Source organism: Neofelis nebulosa, chromosome 2 (assembly GCF_028018385.1).
Source record: "Neofelis nebulosa isolate mNeoNeb1 chromosome 2, mNeoNeb1.pri, whole genome shotgun sequence".
Lineage (NCBI taxonomy): Eukaryota > Metazoa > Chordata > Mammalia > Carnivora > Felidae > Neofelis > Neofelis nebulosa.
Genome location: NC_080783.1, coordinates 121,376,986 through 121,399,789, shown reverse-complemented (window position 1 = coordinate 121,399,789; position 22,804 = coordinate 121,376,986). Strand labels below are relative to the sequence as shown.

Genomic DNA, 22,804 nt, shown 5'->3' with positions numbered 1-22,804 from the left:
TCGGTAACTCCGAAGTTAAGGGGGCGTCAACCCGGGTGCCCTGTGTTGCGCCTGCGCAGTGCTACCTCCTTCAGCACCCCTCCCCTTCCCGCCGCCGAAGATTTACTGGTCTCCCGGCAACCATTCACCCGAGGAGCCAATCAGAGGGCAGCTTTCGCCCTGCCCTCGCCGTCAGCACCTAGGCGGAAGGACCCCGTGGGCTCGGCTCCGCCCCTCCCCGCCCCTCGCTCCCCCGGGAGGGCAGGCTTAGGGGCGGGGGTGGGGGCGGGGGTAGCCCGCGGGGGCGTGGCAAGGCCGTATAAGAACGGAGGGGGCGGCGGCAAGAACGCTCACTCGGTGCCGCTGCTTGGGGGCTGTAGTGACCGCGCCGCTCCTGCTGGGGGCTGCCCTCGCCAAGGACCTCCCTCTGTCGTCTCCTCTTCCGCCGCCCAGGTGAGTCCCTGGCCCCCTCCCCTGAAGGTGCGAGGAAGGGGCGGCCCCAGAGAACCGCGCGCTCCGCCTTCGGGGGGGTTCTGTCCCCGCCGAGCGGAGCTCTCAAGTCTTCCCAGAGCCTGGTGCGGGCGCGGGAGCCGGAGGGGAGGTGCAGACAGGTGCCGGGCCCCTCCGGCTCCTGCGACAACACACCTCCCCCGCCCACCCGCCCCGTGAGGACCAGTCGAGACGCCCCGAGAGGGAGCTACAACTTTCCAGAGACTTCGGCCGGGGCTTGGCAAACTTCGGCGAGTTCCTTCTCCGCGCGTCCTGCGGGTGGGGCGGCCGAAGAGCGGGCGATGGGGCCCTGCAGCTCAGTCCCGGCCCGACGGCGCCCCCGCCGCCCCCGCCCCGCCTGCGCTCCCGCGGGCACGCACGCCGCCGCCGGCCGGCCGAGCGCGAATTCGAACGCGGCGGTTTGGGGAGGCGCAGTTGGAGACGCAGCGGTCAGGGGCTCGTCTCCGGCCGGCGAGGGGAGGGGCGCTGCCCCGGCTCGGCGCCAAGCCCCGGGGTTTGAGACCAGGGCAGAGATCCCTAACTTTCCGTGGACTCACACTAGGCTGCGGACACCGTGAGCCGCAAAGTGGTCCAAGCGAGTGACTTCTGCGCTGCGCTTCTCCTGGAAACTTCTCGGGAATACGGGGTCTGTGCGCTGCCTGGTCCCTCCCCTTTTAGGAATGAAACTTGCTTACCCGTGTAGACTGAAAGCCTGACAGTGAGTTGACTCGGCTGGCCAGCGGTGCGGCCGCCGCGGGAGGCTGCCCCAGATCGCAGAGGTGGGAGGAGAGTCAGAGGAGGGTTGTGAACTCGACCGCTGTGGGTTGGGAGGCTGTACGCCTAAACACAGAACGCAGGTGGGAGAGAAAACAAAACTGCGCTACCTCGCAGGAAGGGAGAACTTCCCGGAGAAGAGCCTGGGAAGTTTCCCTGGAGGACTCGCCGGCTCACCCATCCTCGCTAGAACCAACCGATAAAGCTGGACCCCGGAGGAGGGATCAGCTGTGTCTGGAGGAAGGTTTTTTTTTGTCTGGAGGAAGTTTCCGCACGGCTGGCAAAGCCCTTGTCTTAGGTGGCGACCTGCTGCCTTTTTAAACTTAAAAAAATTTTTTTTTTTTATGGAGTTACAGCATGCAAGCAATGGAGTGCTTTAAAGTGCACTTACTGCAGTCAGCGTTTATGCAGACTGTTGTAATCATTTGTATTGTGACGGTTGATATTCGGGCTATTTGGTAGGTGGGTTAGGAACCTGAACCTCCTCAGGAAAAAAAAAAAAAGATTATTAAATCCTTCTAAAGTAGACTCCTGGCTTGGCCCAGCTGCCCTCCAAGGGGGTGGGGTGATGAGAGTGGCCATTGTTGGCTACACTAACCTTTCCACGGGAGTAACTTGGCAAAGAAGCCGGCAAGGAAGCAAGCCAGGCAGCCTGGGGCGCTGCGGGTGGGGGCGGGGTGAGGTAGGAGCGCTTACCAAGAATTGTGCTGTGTCTTAAATCCCCAAAGGTATTTTTGAGGGAGTGAGACCCACACGTGAGACCCTGCCATTGAAGGGGGTGCAGTGTGGACTGGAGAATGCTGACTTTTCTCTTCGCTTTCAGGGAGGCGGTCTGAGCTGTACCAGCAGGGGTTCTGTCCTTTGACATTCTTGTTTGTGAAGATGGAAACCTTAATATCTCTGGAGTCAAGCTTTTACTTGAGATAACTGAAACCTTGTGTCTTAAGGTATACGCATATCTTTAGAGTTCATTTATTCTCATCTCAATAAGGAGTTTTTAGAAAGAAGGTTTTGGTAGATTGTATACAATCGTTCAGGCTGTAGGGAGAGCCCCATAACATAGCATGAACATTAAAAACAAACAAACAAAAAAACAAAGTTTTTTTTCTCCGCCAGGAGGCCTCTCAATCGTTACCCAAAACAAAGGTCCCTAGTTTCAGAACAGGGTATACACAGAGCCGACAGCAGCACTCTATGTTGAGTTTCTTCCACAATACCTACCTTGTATCCAGAGATTAAGTTGGGGTACCTCTGAGGGGAACGACTTGGATCTTGCCTGTTTGTCAGAATGAGTGTGATTTAGTTGAGCACCCGTGGTTCTCCCTCCTTGGTTTCCTCAGCTGTACTGTGAGTACAAGTAGCTCACGAAATCCCCTCCTGAGTTACAGCACCCCTCACCCCTGCTTTTCCCAATAGGCCCCACTTGGCCTCCATCCCGCAGGGTTCAAGGCCAGGGCAAATTGTGCACATCTTGCACTACCCATCAAAGAACAGAGAAGTCCTCGTACTTCTGAAAGCCCAGAGAACTGCCTAGCAATGAAGATAACTTAGCTTGGACTGGGGTGCCCTTGTTCTTCCAGTGCCTGCAATCAGACACATTTGATACAAAGTTAGAAAACGACATGATTTTTTAAAACTGCTCAAGTAAGTGGTACCTTGCCTTCATCTTGGAGATGTTGGCGTAGGGGGCCAGTCACCAAAGAATGACCAGCCAAGGGCTCCGAATGGATGTGGTAAACCTTTAATGTGTTACCAGGAGATGTTGTGGAAGGCCAAGACTAGTTTGATGAGTTAAGTTAAACTTGTCATGTTGGGTTTCTTGGTCTCACAACAGGTGTGTGTGTGTGTGTGTTTAGGGGTTCAAGGGAAGTAATATGGAGTCCAAGGTGTTACTTGTGATAAAACATTACTTTGGTTAGATAAGGTTCGTTGCTTTTTTGTAATGTCACTGAAATACACAAGACAGTGTAGAAAAATGTGTTCTGCCATCTTGGTGTTTTGACTGTAGCCTACCAAGTTGGCATAAGCTATATTATGATGAAGCAGCCACCTCTGTGTCTAAAGAAATGTTCATGTGTTTGAAGAAAACAGATACAGCGGTAGTGCTGATCTCCTGTGATGCTTCTAAGACTTCTGGTCTCAAGCCTTTTTATCCTTTTACTGCATGTATGATAAGGAAGCTCTTATTTGGAATCTAAATGGTTTAGAGGAAGCATCTTTGTATAACCCAGCTATGTAAGAAAAAGCCTCAGGAATTGTTTAGAATCAGTGGATTTTGTACAGCTGGCCCCTGTAGCCTATCCTAGAACTGTTTGCAGAACTTTTTGGAATAACAGGAAAAAGCTAATATGAAAATACACTTGCTGATTTTAAGTAACTCCGTGTAGCCTATGTTTTAGTCGTAGAGCCTTGCGGAGTCTCGGTCCCCGAACTGCATCAAGTGTTTATTTCTTGGATAACAGTGATTGAGCCAGTAAGTAGTTAAACGCTCCCCAGGCCGCAGTGTATGCCAGGTGCTGCAGGGGCCAAGACAGCGATAGGTGAAAAGGCCTGGGGAGGTGCTCTGGAGAATGCAGGAGGAGCTGAGTTGGCTTCAGAAGGTCTGGGCACTTGGTTTTTGCCCGATTGTCTTCGCCGCTGGCTTGTGAGCCCCAGGAAGGCGGGGGTCTGTGCTCACTGCTGAATCCCCAGCATCTAGAGCCGGGCCTGGTGCACAGACAGTGCTCCTGTTAATTGGATACAGTGCTCTGCTAGCATTCAGCTGCCATTGCTCTCAGAGAGGGAAGTGCACTTTAGGTAGATATCCTTTTGGTGGGTTAAGGTGCCAGAAGCTTTTTGGGTTGGATGCTTCCAGCCTAAAGTGCCGGGTGGCGTCTGGGCCTTTTTCTGAATGGTGGCCTCAGTTGGCCGGGCTTGGAGCTGAAGGGCAGGGACTACCAATTGGCCAGCAGCTGAAATCCCTTAAGCTGAGCTCCGGACCTGCTCTCTGCCGGCACTTCCCCTCCTACCCATCCACCCCAACCCCAGCCTCACATGGCTCGCTCAGCCTTTCTCTCTCCAGTTCACTAGGCTGCTAGTTCTGCTGACCTTTTATCTTTTTAACTTTTTGTTTCCCACTGCCGTCACTGACCTGGTTCGGGGCCCTGTAGACAGCGACTCCGTGAGAGCAGTAGTGATCCTCTCTGGCCAGTCGCACATCCCATGCCCCTCAAACACCACCTGAAGGGCTCCCAGGAACTGCCCATCCCTCTGGATGCTTAGTTCCTTTTCAGGACCTGTACCCTTCTGACCTTCCGTCTATTCTCCACTTCCCTTGGATGAGTCTTCCTAACTGCCCTACCTTGCCTCACAGAATTCATACTCAGCTGCTTGAACAACTCAGTCTCACCAAACTACATTTTTAGCTAGCTTTAGACCCTTCTGAGAGGCTCTGATGTTACCCCGCCTGAGGGTCCTCATATCTCATTACTCGCCTCTTCTGTGCTTTACCGGATGAACACACAAAGTCCATAACTGTCTCCCTATTCACTCTCAGAGGACCCATTTTGAGAAGAAAACTCTCCATGAATCTTGAACCGCTCCCACCCCCTCATGTTGCCATATGTCTCTCTCCCCTGGCTTAGCCCTTGCGAGAGTGGGAGAAAGGGTAATCCTCCACCTTGCCTGGCTGTCTACACCCCACCCCCAAACACATCCCTGACCGGTGCTCGTGGTGGTTGGGGAGGTGGGCATCGCAGCCGGCTGACCGTGCGTGGTCTCGGCCAGTTGTGGCCTTCACGTGGAGTAACTGTAAGGTGGCTGTGGTGGGAAGAGTGCAGATGCAGGGGGAGACACGAAGTGGACACTAAGTGAGCACCTGCCACGTGTCCAGGCACTGGTGGCCACTTGTCCCCAGGCTGGGAGCGAGTGCTGCTGCGGTCTCCGGTGCCCAGGCCTCTCGTGCTCTTTAGTCTTCCCTCCCCCCCCGGCCTCTGAGGCTGCATTGACATGTGACAGTGCTCAAGTTTGGGTCCCGGCTGCGCCTTTCCTGCTTCAGGCCTCCGTTTCTTCATTGTATGAGGGTGGTAGACTAGTGCCGTCCAGTAGAAATAGGACAGTCACGGTTAAGTTTTTAGAAGTCCTCAAAAAGCTAAAATAGGTGAAAAGAGTTTTAATAATTTTACCCATCATGGGTTAAAGAGGCCCCCCCATGTCCTTAAGATGGGTCCAAGCCACGATGTTATTTGTGATCTTGTAATGCCATGGAGATGTCATGGCAAATGGTGACATCTCTATATGTAATCAACATAAAGAATATAAATGAGATTTTACTCTTTTTTTTCTTTTTCCTCATACTGAGTCCTTGAAATCCAGGGTGTATTTTAGATTCCCAGCATGTCTCAAAGTGGACTTGTCCCATTTCAAGTGTTCAAGGGCCGCATGAGGCTTATGGATACGGTATTGAGCAGCATGGGTCCACACCAGCTGTCCAGTGTCTCCCTCTCAAATTTAGATTCTGCATGAGTGGGAGCCAAGAGGTAGCAACAGCAAGTTATGGAAGAAGAGTGTGAGCTAGGCTGTGAGCACCACAAGGGCAGGAGTCTTTGTCTCTTGCTTACCAGTGAACTGATCGTAAACTCCTGGAACGGCGATTGGAACATAGTAAGCCCTCAGATACTGGGAAGAACGAAGGGAAATGAAGTCATCGTGGCCAACTTGCTGCTACTCATTTACCCTGGGAGTCAGTCCTGAGACTAAAACACAGGATATTTGATTTCTAGTCCAGTGCTCATTCTTCCATTTTTTGGTGGTTTCTTAGAGAATAGTTACAAGGTAATAGAATTTCAAAGAACTTCAGAGGAAATCTGACACTGGCAGGGGACCAGGACTCCACCCGTTTATCAACAATTAAGATTTATCAATGACCAAAATTTGAAAATGCAAGAGGAAGTAACTTTCAAGCAAGGGGTGTCTATGAGTTGCCAAATGACACCAACACATGACTCGGTAAATGCTAGCTTAATCATCCTAGTGGGCCGTATTGATGGCGTGCAAAGCTCCACACATGTAGGGATGCCAAATTCAAGGTGGCTTGGCTGCCTCAGGTGCAGTTGGTACAGGGATAGGTAACACCCCATGGTCTTCTCCTTCACTTTAATGCATCCCTCCACCCCCCCACGCTGCCCATCCACCTAAATTTCCATTCTTCACACATTTTTAAGGCCAGAGGGACCCTTGAGCCTGGTGATGTTACACTCAGGCTGCTGCTGTGCTCAGACCTGGAGGTCAGGTGTCTGCTACAGGGACAGGTCTGTGCAAGACCGAAACCTGGATGGATTGTGCATAATTAGTATCCTCACAGGCATGGAAGCCAGCTCACACTTAGACATATGTGAATGGGGTGTGTGTATGTGTCTAAAGTATGATAAGTGCTACACGCGAGCTTGTCCCTTTCCTGATAAGGCTCAGGGATGCTGCTAGTGACGGGACAGCAAACTGAGGCCCTCCTTCTGAAAACCTGATAACTGTTCAAAGTTCTAAGCTGGAGAGTCAGGTGGGATGCAACCCTTGATAGACCCCAGAGGCCAGCAGCCCTTGGACCCTGTGGACTGTATGTAAACTTGCTCATTCTCATGGTAAACAGCCTCCTAGGAGTCCTTCTATTTTCTCAGTATAGTCAATCTCTAAAATGGTGGGGCCAGCTCTGGAGATCTCTTTAAATGAGTCAGACCAGTAGCCTCTCTGATTTAGAAAGAGGCAATTGGTAGGAGGAAGTGGGGCGCCAAGCTGAACAGGGATTATTTCCAGTTCGAGTGGTGTGCGTAGTGCGTAATTTGCTGACACCTTGGAAAAATCATGACTTCTATGCTCAGCTTCCACGTAAAGATGTCTGTGTTCTGTCCTTGTGAATGTTTACATCTGTGATGCCTTCGGGGTATTCCTTCAAGCACTCCCAACTGTGGTGTCCCAACTGTCTGGGCCCATGTTTTGATTCCATCTTGCTCTGTTTTGCAGCCACAGCGTGAGTTCTCCCAGCGTTATCTCTCCAGCCACACTTGCTTACGCGTCCTATTTTGAAAGACGGGCTAGTGCCTTCTGCGTGGAGTCTTCTGAGGGCGGGTGTCTGTGGACAGAGCCCGATCTCTGATACCCACTAGGACCGTATGCTGGCAGAGATGGGAGGAACTTGTGAGGGCCTCCCCCAACCCCCAAACTCAAAGCTCGGAGCAAAGCTGGGGTCACTGGGGTCTGTGGCCCGCTTCTGCTCCCGTCCGGGACACCCCATTTCCTTCAGCTCAGGCAGCACCCCTGTTTCCATGGGAATCACGCCAAATTTTTTGGCTGTAGTACACGTCGGTGTTGAATGGCTGAGAGGGTGCTGATAACCCTGAGAAAATAGATTGAGACTCCCGGCTGAATGTGACCAAGCTAAGAGTGAGAACAGACCATCTGCACGATGGGCTGTGTCACCGACTTAGAAACGTGTTCTCTGGGCACAGTTCTGTGGCCCAGGGCGGTTGTTTGTGGGTGTTTTGAGTGGGCAACTGTAAAAATAACTTCTTAGAAAAAGCTAACACAATATATTTTATTGTCCTTTTAATAAACAAGGCATTATATGGTTCTCCTGCTTTGGGCTGCCTACTAATGTGAAGTCTTACTTCGTGTATGTTTACATTAAGCACCGGTGTGCCTCTTGGTTGTCTGTAACATTGTGTTTGGGGCAGAGGGGTCAGAACATGGCCCCCTCCCTGGTGGTGAGGGGCTGGCGGCTGGCAGACAGGGGCTTCCTCGGGCTGCACCCTGGGCCTTGGTAACTCCTGGCCTTCACGAGACATTCAAGGATTAAGGGAGGATTTCTCTTCAGAAAAAAGGATCTACTTTGGCCCTGGTTTTTTCCCTTTCTGCCCGCTGATCTGCTGTGTTTATCAAGTCCACGGTCATGCAGAGTGCCCAGCTTTTTTCTCGAGGGCATAGGAACCTCAAGGGCCAAACTCTGTGCGGTTGGGAAAAGTAACAGGTGTGCAGGCTCAGTTTCAGCACGTGTGTGTTCGTTAGTCTGTTCCAGGCTGTTTTGTGTTCAGTTCTGTTCCAGCTCTCCTTCCCCAGGTAGCCCAAGGGGTTCCCGTCACTTCTTGCGAACTTACCTACCTTCTCCCTGCAGCTCCAGTTGGGTTGTCAGTTCCTGGGATCTGAGAAAATGGCCCTCTTGTCTTCAGAGTGTCCTGTTCTGTGGCTTTATCAGTAGATCGACACTGCTGACCTTCTAGCCAGCAGAGCGCATCCTGCAGCTGTCCCTGAGCCCTCTGTGAGCCACAGCCTCGTGGCCTGGCTGGCATCGGGGAGCCCCCTCAACGTGCAGAACGAGGCCTTCACCTCACAGCCATTGCTCCTTTGAAACAAACCTGAGCGCCATGATTACCGTTTCTATCCATAATTACCTTCAATTCTGGTGGCTCCAGCCAGGCTGCATGCCTCCCCGAATCCAGGGTGATCTTGAGGGAGAGGGTCTCTGTACTGACAGCTGTTAGGTAACTCACGCTCTGAGTGTTTCTGCCTTTGCTTCCGGTACCTGCCATCTGGCCTGCCTCACTCAGGGGCCTCAGCACATCTAGCCAGCTTCCTTCCCACCATCCTATAAAAAGACCTTTGTACCTTTCCCCTCTTGCCTCTTCTTGCTGCCATCTACTTTCTACAACTACCTGAGCAACTAGCTTATCTTCAGGGCCCTACCCCAGTCCCAAGACGTGCGCCCAAACCATCCACCTCCTAGGAAGCCTCTCAGTGGCTTTTGTGCCACTTCCCGGCAGGGCACCCATGGACAGTTCACAGTTTGTGTAACCTCTTTGTTCCCCAGTCCCCTCACCTGCAAAGTAGGGATAATAGTATCTCCCTTGTAGCCTTGGTGTACGTGTCAGATGATTTGATCCAGATAAAGCTGGATCAGATAGGGTTTGGTGGTTCATGTTAGGGCACCTGGCTCGCCATCTGGTCACATTTGGTGTCTCCAGGCTGTGGCCCTCTCTACATGAAGAGGCCCTGGAGGGCTGTGCACCTGCTAGTCCCGGCTAGGAGCTCCTGAGGAAGTGGTAAGTGGTTTCTGAGTGTGTAGGACTGGTAAGATGTTTCTATTATGAAACAGCTGATGCGTGTCCTTGTTGAGAAATCCGATTCCCCACACTGTGGCCAATGAATCACCTTCTCTGGTGCCTCTCTGAAGGGCACTTCTAAACCACCTTGGCGTCCTTGAAGATGAACACCGACTCCTGTCCTTTGCTCAACTGCAGTCTGCTCTAAAGCAGGCAATAAAGGGTGATTGATGCAAGCTTTGCTCTTTTCAGCGTATGTGGTGGACATAAGGTGTCACGGTCCTTTTTTGGATAGGACAAATATGGTCTCTCTTCTAGAAGCGATCGCTGTAGGGGAGCAAGAACTGGTCATCCCAGTGCATCCGTGGGCTTGTAGCATGAGCCTGCTGCCCTGTCCCCACCTCCCACCCTGCCAGCAGCCGGGCGAGCTTGGTAGGAGCCGTTGCCGGTTCCAGGAGTTCGAACCTTAGCTCTGGAGTTGAGGATCTGGAGTCCATTCACTGAATCTTTTCTAATCCTTGTTCCTTAATTTGCACACAAGGGACATTGGTGGCTTCCTCAGAGTGCTTGTGAGGGTTAACTGGGAGTGGGTGTGAAGTGGTTATACTGAGCACCCTTGGTTTTGCATGCACATCTGCACCTTTGTCTTATAAGGGAAAAGAGGACCAGAGTTGTGGTTCTCATTCACTCAGGTTGCTGAAAGAATTGGTGAGACAGAATATGATGTTGTGTCTTGCATCCTTTTTCACTTCCGCTTAAACTCCAGGTTTTTATATGCAGTGACATAGTTTCTTTTTCCTTCGTGTCCTCTGTTGGACATTGGAGGGGGAAGAGGCCTGCCGCGGGTGCACGGGTCCCCTCTCAGCCAGGAGCTGGGGACAGCAGGTGTCTTTGTTCTGCACACACACCTCCGGTAGTCTGTCACCAGGCTTGGTCCATTGCCCATGGTTGGGTCTCTGACCTGGAGCTGGAAAGCATTACTAGGAAGGTCCAGGCTTTGGAGGTAACATCCAGTAACAGTGAAAGGAAATGTTGTCATCAAAGGAATGTTGAAATGTGTTTGAGGTCCCTTCGTATCCTTACACCCCAGCAGGGTCAGAGGAAGAGGGCGTTGCTCAGCTCTCTCTGAAGTGGATGGGAAGTCTGCCATAGCTGAGAGCCTCCGTTCACACCTCAGCATTTCCATGAAACCTTTGGGACCATACCTTCTAGAACTTTCGTGTTAAGTATCATAGACCAAGACTTAACTACACACTGTCCTTAACTTTGTAGATGTACATCTCCACATGTACCAAGAACTCTCCGGACGATGTCTGTGCCTAACACCAGGCATAAATAGGACTCAGTGATGATTTGTAAGCCCTTGACCATAAGACCCAGAAGTGTTACACATGCTCTTCTCCAACCTGTCTGCCCATCTGTCCTGCTTGTGCTCTTGAGTCCTCCCCATGCTTTCATAGTCTCCATCACTCTTGTTTCTGGGATCCAGATAAGCTATAAAGCAGGACTAGAAATAGCTAGCTAGCTAGCTCTCTCTCTCTCTCTCTCTCTCTCTCTCTCTCTCTCTCTCCCTCTCTCTCTCTCTCTCTCTCCTGTTTTCTTTTCAGTTAAGGCCTAATCATAAGTTTTCAGATCAACCTCCCTTTGAGGGCCTCTGTCCCAGGCCATGGGAAACATGGGTAAATTAGACATGAACTTGTCCTTAGGGAACTTGGTGTAATCTTCTTTGGGCTTAGTCGGTCTTTTCCTCTTGCCTTTTGCTGTCATTTCTGCAAACGTGCTTTCTTTCAGTGTTCATGTTCCACCTGTCCACTGCAGCCAGATGAGAGAAGAGAAGGGAATTCAGGGCACCTGAGGTAGGTGGTCATCACGAGTCCCACTTTCCAGATTAAGTACTTTGAACTGAGGAGGCAATTGGCCATCCTCACTTGTAAAAAGATGCCTGAATTTCCAAATCAGTGAGAAATCCTGGTTCCCACCTTGCCCAGTTTCTACTGTGCAAAAATACAATAAATCTGCTTCTCAGGCAATGAAAGGAAAATCATACACTTTAGTTTGAATTTATCAGCCTTCAAACTGATTTTTTTTTTCCTAGTCATTATTCTGCTAATTCTGCTGAACAGAATTGACCTTGAACCTGGGCCTTTCATGAATTGGGAATGTGTGTTTCACAATATCAGGGTTGATTTCAAGTGGTTAATTAAAACTCAAACTGTCGCACTAAGCTCTGGTGCGTTATCTAAGCCCTCAGGGCCTGAAAGTTGGAGGATTTATTCTAGTAATACCAGTGTTCATTGGAGTAACTAAAAAATATACTTTCGATATTTGAAATTGCTTGGATGGTTGAGAGAAAACAAAGAGTTCCTTTGTAATAATCACCAATAACTTATAATTTGGGGCTCTTCTAATGAGCTAAGTACCAAATATGAATCCAGCCCAAATTTGAGCCTTCGCTCGCTTGAGCTCCTCTGTTTCTGAGTCATGAACACTGGAAGAATTAAGAGCTACACCATAGATTTGTCACTCGCCAGTTCCACAACATGCTTCTATAGGGGCTACTTTTTCCTGAAAGTTAACTCCACTGTTCACATGTGTGTCAGAAGAAGCTGGCATAGAAGATGCCAACCACGACCTCTTAGAGGCCTGGAGAAGTGTTGATTGCATGTAGTGGGGGTCTTCCCGTGGTAGCCAGCAGTCAACGTAACAGCATCATCAGGGTCGCTATACTATGTCTGAAATGTGAAATAGCAATTCTTACAAAACTATGAAGAACACTTTGGATCTCAAACCTGGAATGGCACTAGGTGAGATGGCTTATCCATTATTTTGGAAGTCTGGAGGATTTTTGACAAACAATGGACATCTTCTTTTGAACAGTAGGGAAAGAGAAACTTGACTAAAAGCCATTCTAGGAGAAAACCAGTCCCTCCTCCCCAGCTCACACCTAGAGATCAACATTTAAGGCTCAGAGGGGAAGTTTCTATGTGTATTTGATTGGGGCACGTGGACATAGAGACGGCGGGAAGTGATAGGAAAGGGATGGAAGGAATCAGGCAGCAGGAGAGTGAGCAGGCTCATGGGGGAAAGATTTTAGGAAATGGCTCATGAGATTTTAACAGTTCTCAATTAATACATGGGAAGGTTTCTAAATTCAAAAAGGATAAAGTAAGTTTTCTTTGTCCCGTCTCCCAGTCCAGAGGCAGGTTGAACTACTTGTGTTTCCTTCCAGAGGTCTGTATGATTGTACACACATGGGCTTCTGCTTTTACACAAACAGCGTTGGTTTTCTCTGAATAAGTCTCAACTAGAATTTCACATTCATACAGATTGAGCCGTTCTTTGGACAACTGCCATCTAAGTGTATGCTATCGTATACGTGCACTAAGTCATTTAACCTTCTGCTGAGGACTCTGTACCTTCATAAATAATTCTCCAGCATCCTTGTTCACCCTCGCAAGTATACCCACAGGATAAGATCAAAAGGACCTAGAAGTAGAATTGGCATGGAGAATACGTCCACTTAAAACAGGACATCCACACTGTTCTTCAGAGAAAACTCATGGGCAGGGTGCCCAAAGGTATCTGCTGCTTGATCCCTGCTAACCTGATGGGGAAGGATGATACACTGAAGTTTTAGCACGCCATCCCTTAACGTGAGGGTGACTGTGTCAGGCATCTGAGTTCGTGCCCTTCGCCCCTTCTTCCATTGGGGTGCCAGTCTTCCTGATTTGTAGGAGCTCATCCTTCATTGATGAAACGAGCACTTTGCCTTATCATGCAAATATTTTCCTAGCCTGCTCGTGTGACGTCTTTGTGGTGCTTTTACCATGTAGGTGTTTTTTTGTGTGTATCAGACTTTTGTGACTTTGAGATTTTATGTGACTTAGAAAGGATTGCCTACTCTATGTACGTGTATGCAAATTCCATGTTTCCCTAGAACCCGTAAAGTTTCGTCCTCTTGTGCTTAAGTCTAATTCATCCATCCAGATCTTAGTTTGGCACAAGACGAGGAACCACTTTATTATTTTTTTAATTTAGATAACTATCACATGTCTAGACTTTTGCTCTCTACTATTTCTCTCTACGTTTTCTCTCTCCTGTATCATATGCCAAATTCCTTTATGTGTTGGATTTTATTTCTAGATTTTAAAAATTCTGTTCCATCAGTTTGTCTTTTTGTACCAATACCACATTGTTTCAATTATTGTGGCTTCATAATATATCTTATGGGGCTAATATGTACATCATTCTTGTTTCTCATAACTTTTCTGCCCATTCATGCCCCTCCTCCCATATGAACCTTACAAATTTTCAATCTAAAACAGATTCTAACTTTGAACCAAGTTTAGAGATTTAAAAATACATGAAAAGTCTCCTGTATATGTCATCCCCTTCCCTCTCCAGTCCCTTCCTGGAGGAGGAATGGTGGCTCCCATCAGATTCTCACTGGATTTAGATGTTCCTCCTGTGTAGGAACCACTGTTCTAAAGGTGGCAATAGTCCTGCCTTTAATTTAGAAATTTTTTTTCCCCCACAACTCCTTTAAAGAAAGAAAAAACAAACAAACAAACAAACGTATGAGTCCAAAGTCATTCCTATAGTTATTTTCCTCTGCAACATTGAGGTTCTTCCTAGAGGTATCACAATAAATTGTTCCTTCTCTTCCAAGTACTGATTCAGAGGAGTACTGTGACTCCTCTGTCACTGTGGCTTCTCCTACCTTGTATTGTAAACACGAGATTCAGAAGCACAATAACAGGTAATGCACAAGGTAGAGCAAAGTGTGTTTTCATAGGTAGGTCAGCACAGCCGATGGAAATCTGTGTCACTGAATAACAGGTGGCTTAGCGGTGTCTCAAAACAAAGCTAGCGCCAGACCTTTCCATGGCCATTTGGACTGAACTGGGCAGCACCCTATGTTGTTAGGCGCAGCGTACTGGTCACCGATGCTGATCACTGAGGGGCCACAAAGAACCAAACGTACAGAGAGCACATTAAAAAGACGCCCAAATCTGACTTGAAGCCAAGTGCTAGCCACAATAAACATTCAGTATTTCATCACAAATTTTTGTTATCCTTAACCTAGGAGTGCTTTGGTAGAATGATCTAGGTAGCCGAGGGCTTTTTAACGCTGTCCAAACAGGTTTGAAGGGAAACTTTTGCCTGCCCACTGGCAAGTATTCTCCTGTGGCAAGCACAAGAGTGCTCATCCCTAGATTGGGCTTCCTAGAGTAGAGCCTGCTTGGATCATGTGACCACCCCTCCTGTTGCGAGCCAAGCAGATTCGGCCCCTTAACCTACATAGTGAAGGGAGCCTGTGCTGTGGCTTGAGTGGTGCATGATGGCTAGACTGGACAATTTGCTAGGTCTTGGCTGCATGCCACCTTCCGCCCCTAAATCCCCAGCCCAGAGCCCATGTTGCCTTTCTGTCAACTTAGGTCCCCTCCCCATCAGGGAACTCTTCTGTGGCCTTCTTGTCCTCCCCAATCAAGGGACACTCCTTTCTTCTACCTGTACGTTCCATTTTCTTTCTAGTGCATATGGCCCTATATTGCTATGTTGTGTTTGCACCCACTTTCTTTGTGGCCAGCTCCTGGAAAGCCGGTCTCGGTGTATCCAGTGGTGCCCCCCCGCAACGGTGAGTGACAACCATCCCACTGACCTGAGCGATTAAGGCGAGGATTCCTGGCACCAGCGCGAGGCTAAAAATCCACGTTGGAACCTCAGGACCGTGCATGGTGGGTGTGCACGCAAAGACAGCGGTTTCCAAACCATAAAACTGCAGCAGTTGTTGGGATGGGTTTTACATGTGCTTCGCAAGTCAGGAAGGTGAAGGGGGCAGGAAGACTCTGTGCTGTCACTGAAGTCCAAGGATAGCACCTTGACATTTTGTTTCTGCTCTTACGTCTGTCTAGCTAACATTTGACCCATGTGGATCCCCAAGCACCTTGACTTTCTAATATGGCAGTATTTGTTTTTACATATCAGGATTTCCAGAGATCTGTTGTGTCTCATTTTCTGAAACGTATCACTTAGTCGGAGATTACTTTGGTAACTGTGGTTCTAACAAGTGACGTGTGACGCAGGATGTTTTTCTCCTAGGACTGAGAGCTAACTTCATTCTCTTTGGGTAGCTTTGAGGTACTCGATTTCAACATCCAGTCAGATCAACACTGACCCGAGGAAGTTTTCCCACCTCGCGCAGAGGGCCTCTTAGCTGGCAGAGCTGTTCCTTCACCACGTTGACCCCAGCCTTTGTCGCCAAGAATTTTGTCATTCAGGCAGCTCCTTGGTGTCCTATTCTGGATAACCGAGGTGCTTAACTCTAGGACAGGCCACTCCTGGGAGTGAAAAGGACATGGGATTCTTGCTCACGAGGTGTCTGTGTCCATGGTTCCAGCAGGACTGATCTGACTTCCTTTCCTTGGTGTGCAGGCAGCCCAGAGGGGAATCTTCACCTCCTCACGAAGTGCAGGAGGTCTTTCTCTGCGGGGTCTTGTGTTCAAGGTGTGGGGGTTGTAGCTTATTTATCAGCCAGTTCAAGATGTAGTCAGTCATGCAAAAGCAGGAGAGGTAATTCTATTTAAAAAAAAAAAAAAAGGAAGAGTAGCAAATCCTGTAGGCCCTCTACTGAGTCATGCTGTGTTTAGGTTGCTTTGTTTAACGAGTTTGTCCACTTGCCTTCGCACATGCCACCCTCTCGCAGACACACCAGCCAGCCCCACATCAGACAGAGTTCTGAGGTCCTCAGATTTGGGAGAGGGTAGGCTTAGGTGTGTTCTGTCCTCCCTCCGCACAGGCACCACTCCCACATACTTCTCCAGAATATCAGCAACACCCAGCAGTGGGTGCTCGTTGTCGCTGTCACGCGGGACGGCGTTCAGAGATCAACCAGCCCCTTCTCTGAGTCCCTCGAGGTGCTGGGCCGCGTAAGAGTGACTCCTAACTCTGCTTCTCACCCCCTCATTTTGCAGTTTCCCTGCAAGAACACCCCCCGAGATGGCAGAGGAGAACAGCAATACCAGGGACTGCCTGTCCTCCAGCGTGCTCAGCTGGGATCAGGTCAGCCGTCTGCATGAGGTCCTGACTGAGGTCGTACCCATCCACGGACGAGGCAACTTTCCGACCTTGGAGATAACTCTGAAGGACATCGTGCAGACCGTGCGCAGCCGGCTGGAGGAGGCGGGCATCAAAGTGCAGGACGTCCGGCTGAACGGCTCTGCGGCTGGCCACGTCTTGGTCAAAGACAACGGCCTGGGTTGCAAAGACCTGGACCTCATCTTTCATGTGGCTCTTCCCACAGAGGCGGAGTTTCAGCTGGTCAGAGATGTGGTGCTGTGCTCCCTCCTGAACTTCCTGCCGGAGGGTGTGAACAAGCTCAAGATCAGCCCGGTCACCCTGAAGGAGGCCTACGTCCAGAAACTGGTGAAGGTCTGCACGGACACGGACCGCTGGAGCCTGATTTCCCTCTCCAACAAGAACGGGAGGAACGTGGAGCTGAAATTCGTCGACTCCATCCGGCGCCAGTTCGAGTTTAGCGTGGACTCTTTTCAGATCATCTTGGATTCGTTGCTCTTTTTCTACGACTGCTCCACTAGCCCCATCTCTGAGCACCTCCACCCCACGGTGATCGGGGAGAGTGTGTACGGGGACTTTGAGGAAGCCTTCGACCACCTGCAGAACAGACTGATCGCCACCAAGAACCCCGAAGAGATCCGGGGCGGGGGGCTGCTCAAGTACAGCAACCTCCTGGTGCGGGACTTCAGGCCCACGGACCAGGAGGAGATCAAAACTCTAGAGCGTTACATGTGCTCCAGGTTTTTCATCGACTTCCCGGACATCCTCGAACAGCAAAGGAAGCTGGAGACCTACCTTCAAAACCACTTTGCCGAGGAAGAGAGGAGCAAGTACGACTACCTCATGATCCTTCGCAGGGTGGTGAACGAGAGCACCGTGTGCCTCATGGGGCACGAGCGGAGGCAGACCCTGAACCTCATCTCCCTCCTGGCCTTGCGCGTGCTGGCAGAACAAAACATCATCCCCAACGCCACCAACGTCACCTGCTACTACCAGCCAGCTCCGTATGTCAGCGACGGCAACTTCAACAACTACTACGTTGCCCACCCCCCAGTTACCTACAGCCAGCCGTACCCTACCTGGCTACCCTGTAACTAACCCTGAGACCTGAGGGTTTCCACAGCGGGGACCCCAATAGGGCAAGGGCTCTCAGGTAGGGGAGCCTCCTTCTAGATGTAGGTGTTTGGCTTTTAAAGGGGAACTCAGCTCTGATTCTGCTTATTTTGTTCTTGTGCACCCATTGGAATGGGTCTACAGTATATCATGAGCCAACCCTGAAGGGACCCCATCATTCCAGTGCCACTTTGGAAAACGCTAGAGGAAGTAGGACCCATCCACATCTTTCCGAGAGAGACACTAACATGTCACGTCCCAAACATCCGCGCGGGGACATTTGGAGCTCTGTGCACTAATGGAATCTGGGAAAGTTCCTGGGCGGTGTTTCTCACTCAGGCCTACAGTTGGCTCTGTTGGCCCTCACTTGGGGTTCTCAGCTGTTAGGTGAAAGTTGTGGTGATAGTCTATTTTCTTGTACCAATTTTAGCCAGGCAGATAATGGTGGACATGAGAGTGGTCTCGTGACTGCATTTTTCTGTTCGGGGGACTGAATTGCGTATGTTTATTCCCTGTTAGCAGAGCTGAGGATTTCTTCTCATTGATAAACCAAAGCCGGTAGCTGGAGAATTGAGATCTGGTTGAAAGTGGTTCATGGTTTAGATGTTGTGCTCTCACGAGGATTTGTGAGATATTGCTGAGGGGGGAAAAAAAAAAAAAGACCTTTGCTTGAAATGTAACTTGAAAACAAAATAAAATGTGGAACATAATGTTAAAAGCAGAATTGTGGTGGGGGTGGGGAGGGGCTGATTGTAAATAGGAAACATGAATGTTCTTTCTTTTTTTTTCTTTAAGGAATTCTTATTGAATGACACCTCCCCCCCCTCCGCCCCCCACCCGCCCCCAGCAGCTTATCACTTTAGTTTTGCTCTTCCTAAGACGAAGGATTGTCCAGAGTCCTTGCAGTAACTGACGCGAGGGTCTTCCCATGTTTTAATTGGAAACCCATTTTGGTCACATTCCGAGTATGACCAGCTGTTTTTCTCGAGTACCTTGGCTGATTACTTTTTGTTTGTTTTTGTTCTTTACTCAAAAAATAGCGATTCCCCTCCCCGGACTTTTTTGGACAGCAAATGAATTCAGGAATTTCAACGGGGCTGAATGATCTGTGGGACGACCTGCTGTGGTGGGCAGAGTTCTTTGGCTGAAAACTGCTTTGGAATTGAACCTGCCGCCCCTGTGGCGTGCGTGAGGTAGAGGCTTCGCGCTCACTCGGGCCTTGTGTGCGCGGCGTGATTAATTCTGGTGTGTTCTGGGAAGAATGGAGTACATGAAGAATGTCTTCCTTATTCTGGTAGATTTGACCGTACTTGTTTCTTGTCTGCACTTTAGAAGGAAAACAGTGTTAATCTCCAGTCTAAAGCAAGCTCAGTGAATGGGGGCGTTCTGGGCTGCTGCCCTCCCAGTAGATGGTGAGTTTTGAAACTTCTGTGGTATCTCTTAGAAAGCATCACTCTAGGGCACTAAGGGCAAAGGAACTCAGTAGCACCAGCCAGCTTGGTTTATAGAGTGACTTCATCAAATCCACACTCCTGATTTTTCCTTTCTTCCGTGGCCATAGAATTCCCCAGCCCTGAGTGATTGCTTTCCTTTTTTCCTTGCTTTAGGCAGTGAAGTTACCTTACGGCTTAGCAGAAACCGAGTGGTTTACCTTTTTCTGAAGATGGTATTTTCAGGGTGTTTTTTTTTTTTTTTTTTTTTGGGAATGTGAGATCTTGGTCCTCTTAAAGCAGATTGGTCGTGACTGAACCCCGAGGCTTAGCTGGTATCCATGTTGTCCTACGCTAGGTGAATAGAAGCCACTTCTGTGGGCAACCAGCTCCTGCAACCAGCTCCTGTTTCCCTGTGAATCGCAGTCACATTTGAATTCACTGGCTTTGAGTCCAGGCCAGTTCTACACTGAGGGGGGCCCAGCATGCTTCAGGGTTAAAAGGGGGGCAATGAGGACTGAATCCCAACTTTGAAAACTACATGTTCCTCCGTGACATTGAAAGGCTGCCATTGTGGTTGGATGGCAACATCTTTGCACAAAAGTGACAGATATGTTTAACCAGAGCTTTGAGATGTGATGGAGCCATGAACATAAGCACTTGCTAACAGAAGTCAGTGCTGCTGTACTAGGAGGCTTGACGATCAGGGTGATGAGGCTCCAGATGAAGATAGGATCAGAGAACCACATCAAGTAATTAAATTTCCAGTTTGCCCTTGGAGTTCTTTCTGCTTCTATTTTTTTGCTATCCGGTACTAGTCCTCCTCTGAGGAGGGAGGGAAGCACAGAAATTGCTAGAAATTTCCAGGTTTGCGCCCCCCCCACCCCCTGCCCCAGTTCTTTACTACCATTGCACGATGACTATCTTTGGTACAGTCTGCTTACCTGAAGTTTTTGGTCAGCCCAGCTGTCTTGAAGTTTGAAAGGAGACACATGTTCTAGAACCATCGGGGTAAAAAGCCTCACTGACCAAAGCTGCACTTTTAAAACCCCGCCCTGGTCCGGTGGTGTCTCTACCTGTTCTACAAGCTTTGCCAGCCTCAGAATAGACCAGGTAACCTTGAATTTCAGGTGTTTGGAAAGTCCAGCTGAAACCTGCCTTTCACACTGCTCACACAAGCACCAGGTACCCTGAGTACCCAGGTACTGAGACCAGTGGTTCCTCTCTTTTGTGTGTTGAGTAACATGAAACTTGGCAGTGGCTAAGGGCACTAAAGTTCAAGTACAAATTCTAATATAAATCTAAGCAATCCCTTTTTGCTTCAGGCCTCCACAGTTCTCTGATGCTTTCTGCAAGTACGCAGCTTGTTTTCCTGGCCTGCTGCTTGGAATCCGTTTGAGCAGCAGCGAGATTAAAACAGTACCGTTTCCCCTTGTGTTGGCAGAGGGGCCCAGTCTGAATTCCTGGCCTGGCGCTTCAGTCTCACCCTCAAATTTTACTTTGGCAAGAAGACACGATTCCTCACTCAACTTTAAGTCTGAAACTAAACTCTCCGTCACTAACACCTTCAAATCAGGGTCCCTGCTAACTGCATGTGGGCTGTATCCTGGCCCACACTCGGGAGCACCTGGCAGCGTGTGGGGCAGGGGGTTGGAGGCGGGGAGAGTCGGGTAGGAAAGACGCTGGGTCCCTGCTGTGTGCTCACAGATGTGGTTTGGCGGCCAAGCGCCCCCACCCCACCCGGTTTGATTTTTTTTTTTCCCCTTGGGGATTTGAGTCACTGTGAGCTGTGTGTGAACCCGCTTTTTGGGGTGACACATTAACAGTCCCATCGCTGATGCCCTGAATCTGCTTGTCCTTCCACGTCCGTGCGAGCACTAGCTGCTTACCTGCATGGTAGGTGAGGGTTTTAACTCGCACTGCTTTGGTGACTTTGAGAAATGGTGCCGCTGAAGAGCAGCTTCCTAACTGTAGGAACACCTCCTTTCTAGTTCACTTCCTGGTACTGGTGCCTTGTTTTACGACGCAGCTAGATTCTGGGCTCAAATGTGTTGATAGCTATCCCTGTGTGGGGAGAGAGCCTGTCGCTCACCGGGGCCATTATTTCCTGGGTGTCCGACTGGGGCTGTATACCAGGGAGAACCCTTCGGTTGGCTTCTCTGAGGTCAAGAACTTCCATTTGCCAGGGTTAGATTCGGATCCTTAATCTGGCAGAGACCAGAATGTCACAGCTGGTTTTGGAACCTATTCCAGTTCAGCCAATTCCATTCAGAGGACCAAGGGAGGTACGTAGGGAGGATGTATTTTAAACCTGGCAACTTTGCCGGGTTATCTGTGGAGACCCCCCCAAGGTGAGGACCAGGAAAGAAAATGTTTTGTGTGTGTGTGTGTGTGTGTGTGTGTGTGTGTGTGTGTTTGTGGGGTTTTTTTGTTTTTGTTTTGTTTTTGTGAGTTCTAAATCTTGTTTACCTATCACTTTTTCAAAAATAGTTTAAGCGTAAGCTAAAGAAAATGCTTGGAGGTTTGCCTGGGCTGGTGCGAGTTGGTACAAAACTGTCATGTGTGTTTGTATAGGGAGGTGAGAAGACCATCCATTAAAGAGGAAGTCATTAAATAAGATGGATAGGTGGGCATTTTAAAACTGAAGCCATCTGGTTGTTTTTTTTTTTTTTTATGGATAAAAAAAATAGCTGCTTCAGGAAAATTAAGAGTTTTTAGCTAGTAATTTCCAAATTGATATAGATGAAAAGTAAGATACTCATTAGACTGAATTGGAAGCTTTTTGTTATTCTGCTTTTGCAAAGCCTTTGAAATGTTCATTCTTCAGTGATGCCTAAGATGCGTGAGGTTTCCTCTTTGGTGTGATGGTCACTGACCTTCTTATGTGATGAAGGTGAAATCACTTGTCAATGCAAGCTATATTAGAAGTTAATGAATTAAAGCTTTGAGTTTGAGAAATAAAGATATATTTAAAAAACCCCAAAACCTTGTCGTGCTCATTTCTTTGTGTCTCCTCCACGGTGAGTGAACCTACTAAAGATTTCAGGAAACGTGTTGTGTGATGGCAGGGGGTGGGGCAGTTATGAACATTCTCAGCCTTAGATACTTCTCTGAAAGATGAGGCTTTCTCTCCGGAAGAGGTATGTGCTCACCTTGGGGCCATAAGTCCCTTAATCCTGGGGCTCTCCTCCAAGGTGCCTGAGTAATCTGAGCTTCGTTACCCTAGCTTCTCCGCTAATGCTTACATCCGGTGATTCGGTCCTGGAATCTGCCTTTACTGGCATCTTGTTTGATTCAGTGTTAAAGGCTAGGTTCTCTTGAGCTTACCTTGACCCCAAACCAAATAAGGGAACCAAAATGACTTCAGCTATACTATATACAATGGCCACCATGGTTTCTTCATGTTTTTTTTTGGTTTTTTTTTTTTAAGTACAGAAGTGAACAGTGGTGTTCCAAGTGGTAGGTGTTTGGAGGATGTACTGTAGACCTTGCCTGGTAACCAGCTTCCTGAATCTTCTGAGCCAGTTCACAACCCGTGCACCCCCAGCCCTGCCCCTGCCATGACCTCTCTTCTGTGCTGAGTGTAACTCCCATGGTCTTCTCTGTAACTGTCCTCAGAAAACATCCATCTTTGTGTAACATCCTTCCCCAACCTTGTCTTCAACTCTCGTCATGCACCCCTCCTCATCAAACCTCTCGGTCTGAGGATAAGCATTCTCTGGGGTCCGAGGGGTGTGAGGTCCTTCCCCGTCACTTGTCTGGAGTGCATGCTCGGTGGTCTTTCTCCCCTGAAACCCCACTGCCAGCCCACACCATCAGTGTGTCCTCTCCACCTGCTCTCACAGGCTACACTCTGGATCTAGAACTGCTCAGGAA

General features: G+C 49.3%; 1 protein-coding gene across 4 annotated transcripts; it reads left to right on the top strand.

Moving 5' to 3' along the window:
• The first annotated feature begins 278 nt into the window (after positions 1-278).
• TENT5C (terminal nucleotidyltransferase 5C) lies at positions 279-21,913 on the top strand. Of its 4 annotated transcripts, XM_058716064.1 has the most exons (4): positions 279-432; positions 2,066-2,189; positions 11,100-11,164; positions 16,283-21,913. In XM_058716064.1, the coding sequence occupies exon 4, from the start codon at positions 16,308-16,310 to the stop codon at positions 17,481-17,483; it is 1,176 nt and encodes a 391-aa protein (XP_058572047.1). In that variant the 5' UTR covers positions 279-432; positions 2,066-2,189; positions 11,100-11,164; positions 16,283-16,307; the 3' UTR covers positions 17,484-21,913. The 4 variants fall into 4 exon arrangements, with proteins under 4 accessions (XP_058572047.1, XP_058572044.1, XP_058572045.1 ...); XM_058716061.1 differs by lacking the exon at positions 11,100-11,164 and having other exon boundaries at positions 280-432; XM_058716063.1 differs by lacking the exons at positions 279-432; positions 11,100-11,164 and adding an exon at positions 923-1,114.
• The last annotated feature ends 891 nt before the right edge of the window (positions 21,914-22,804 follow it).

Bases quoted from the DNA above. Each gene is read 5' to 3' on its own strand.
- TENT5C (XM_058716064.1), top strand. From the start codon at position 16,308: ATGGCAGAGGAGAACAGCAATACCAGGGACTGCCTGTCCTCCAGCGTG.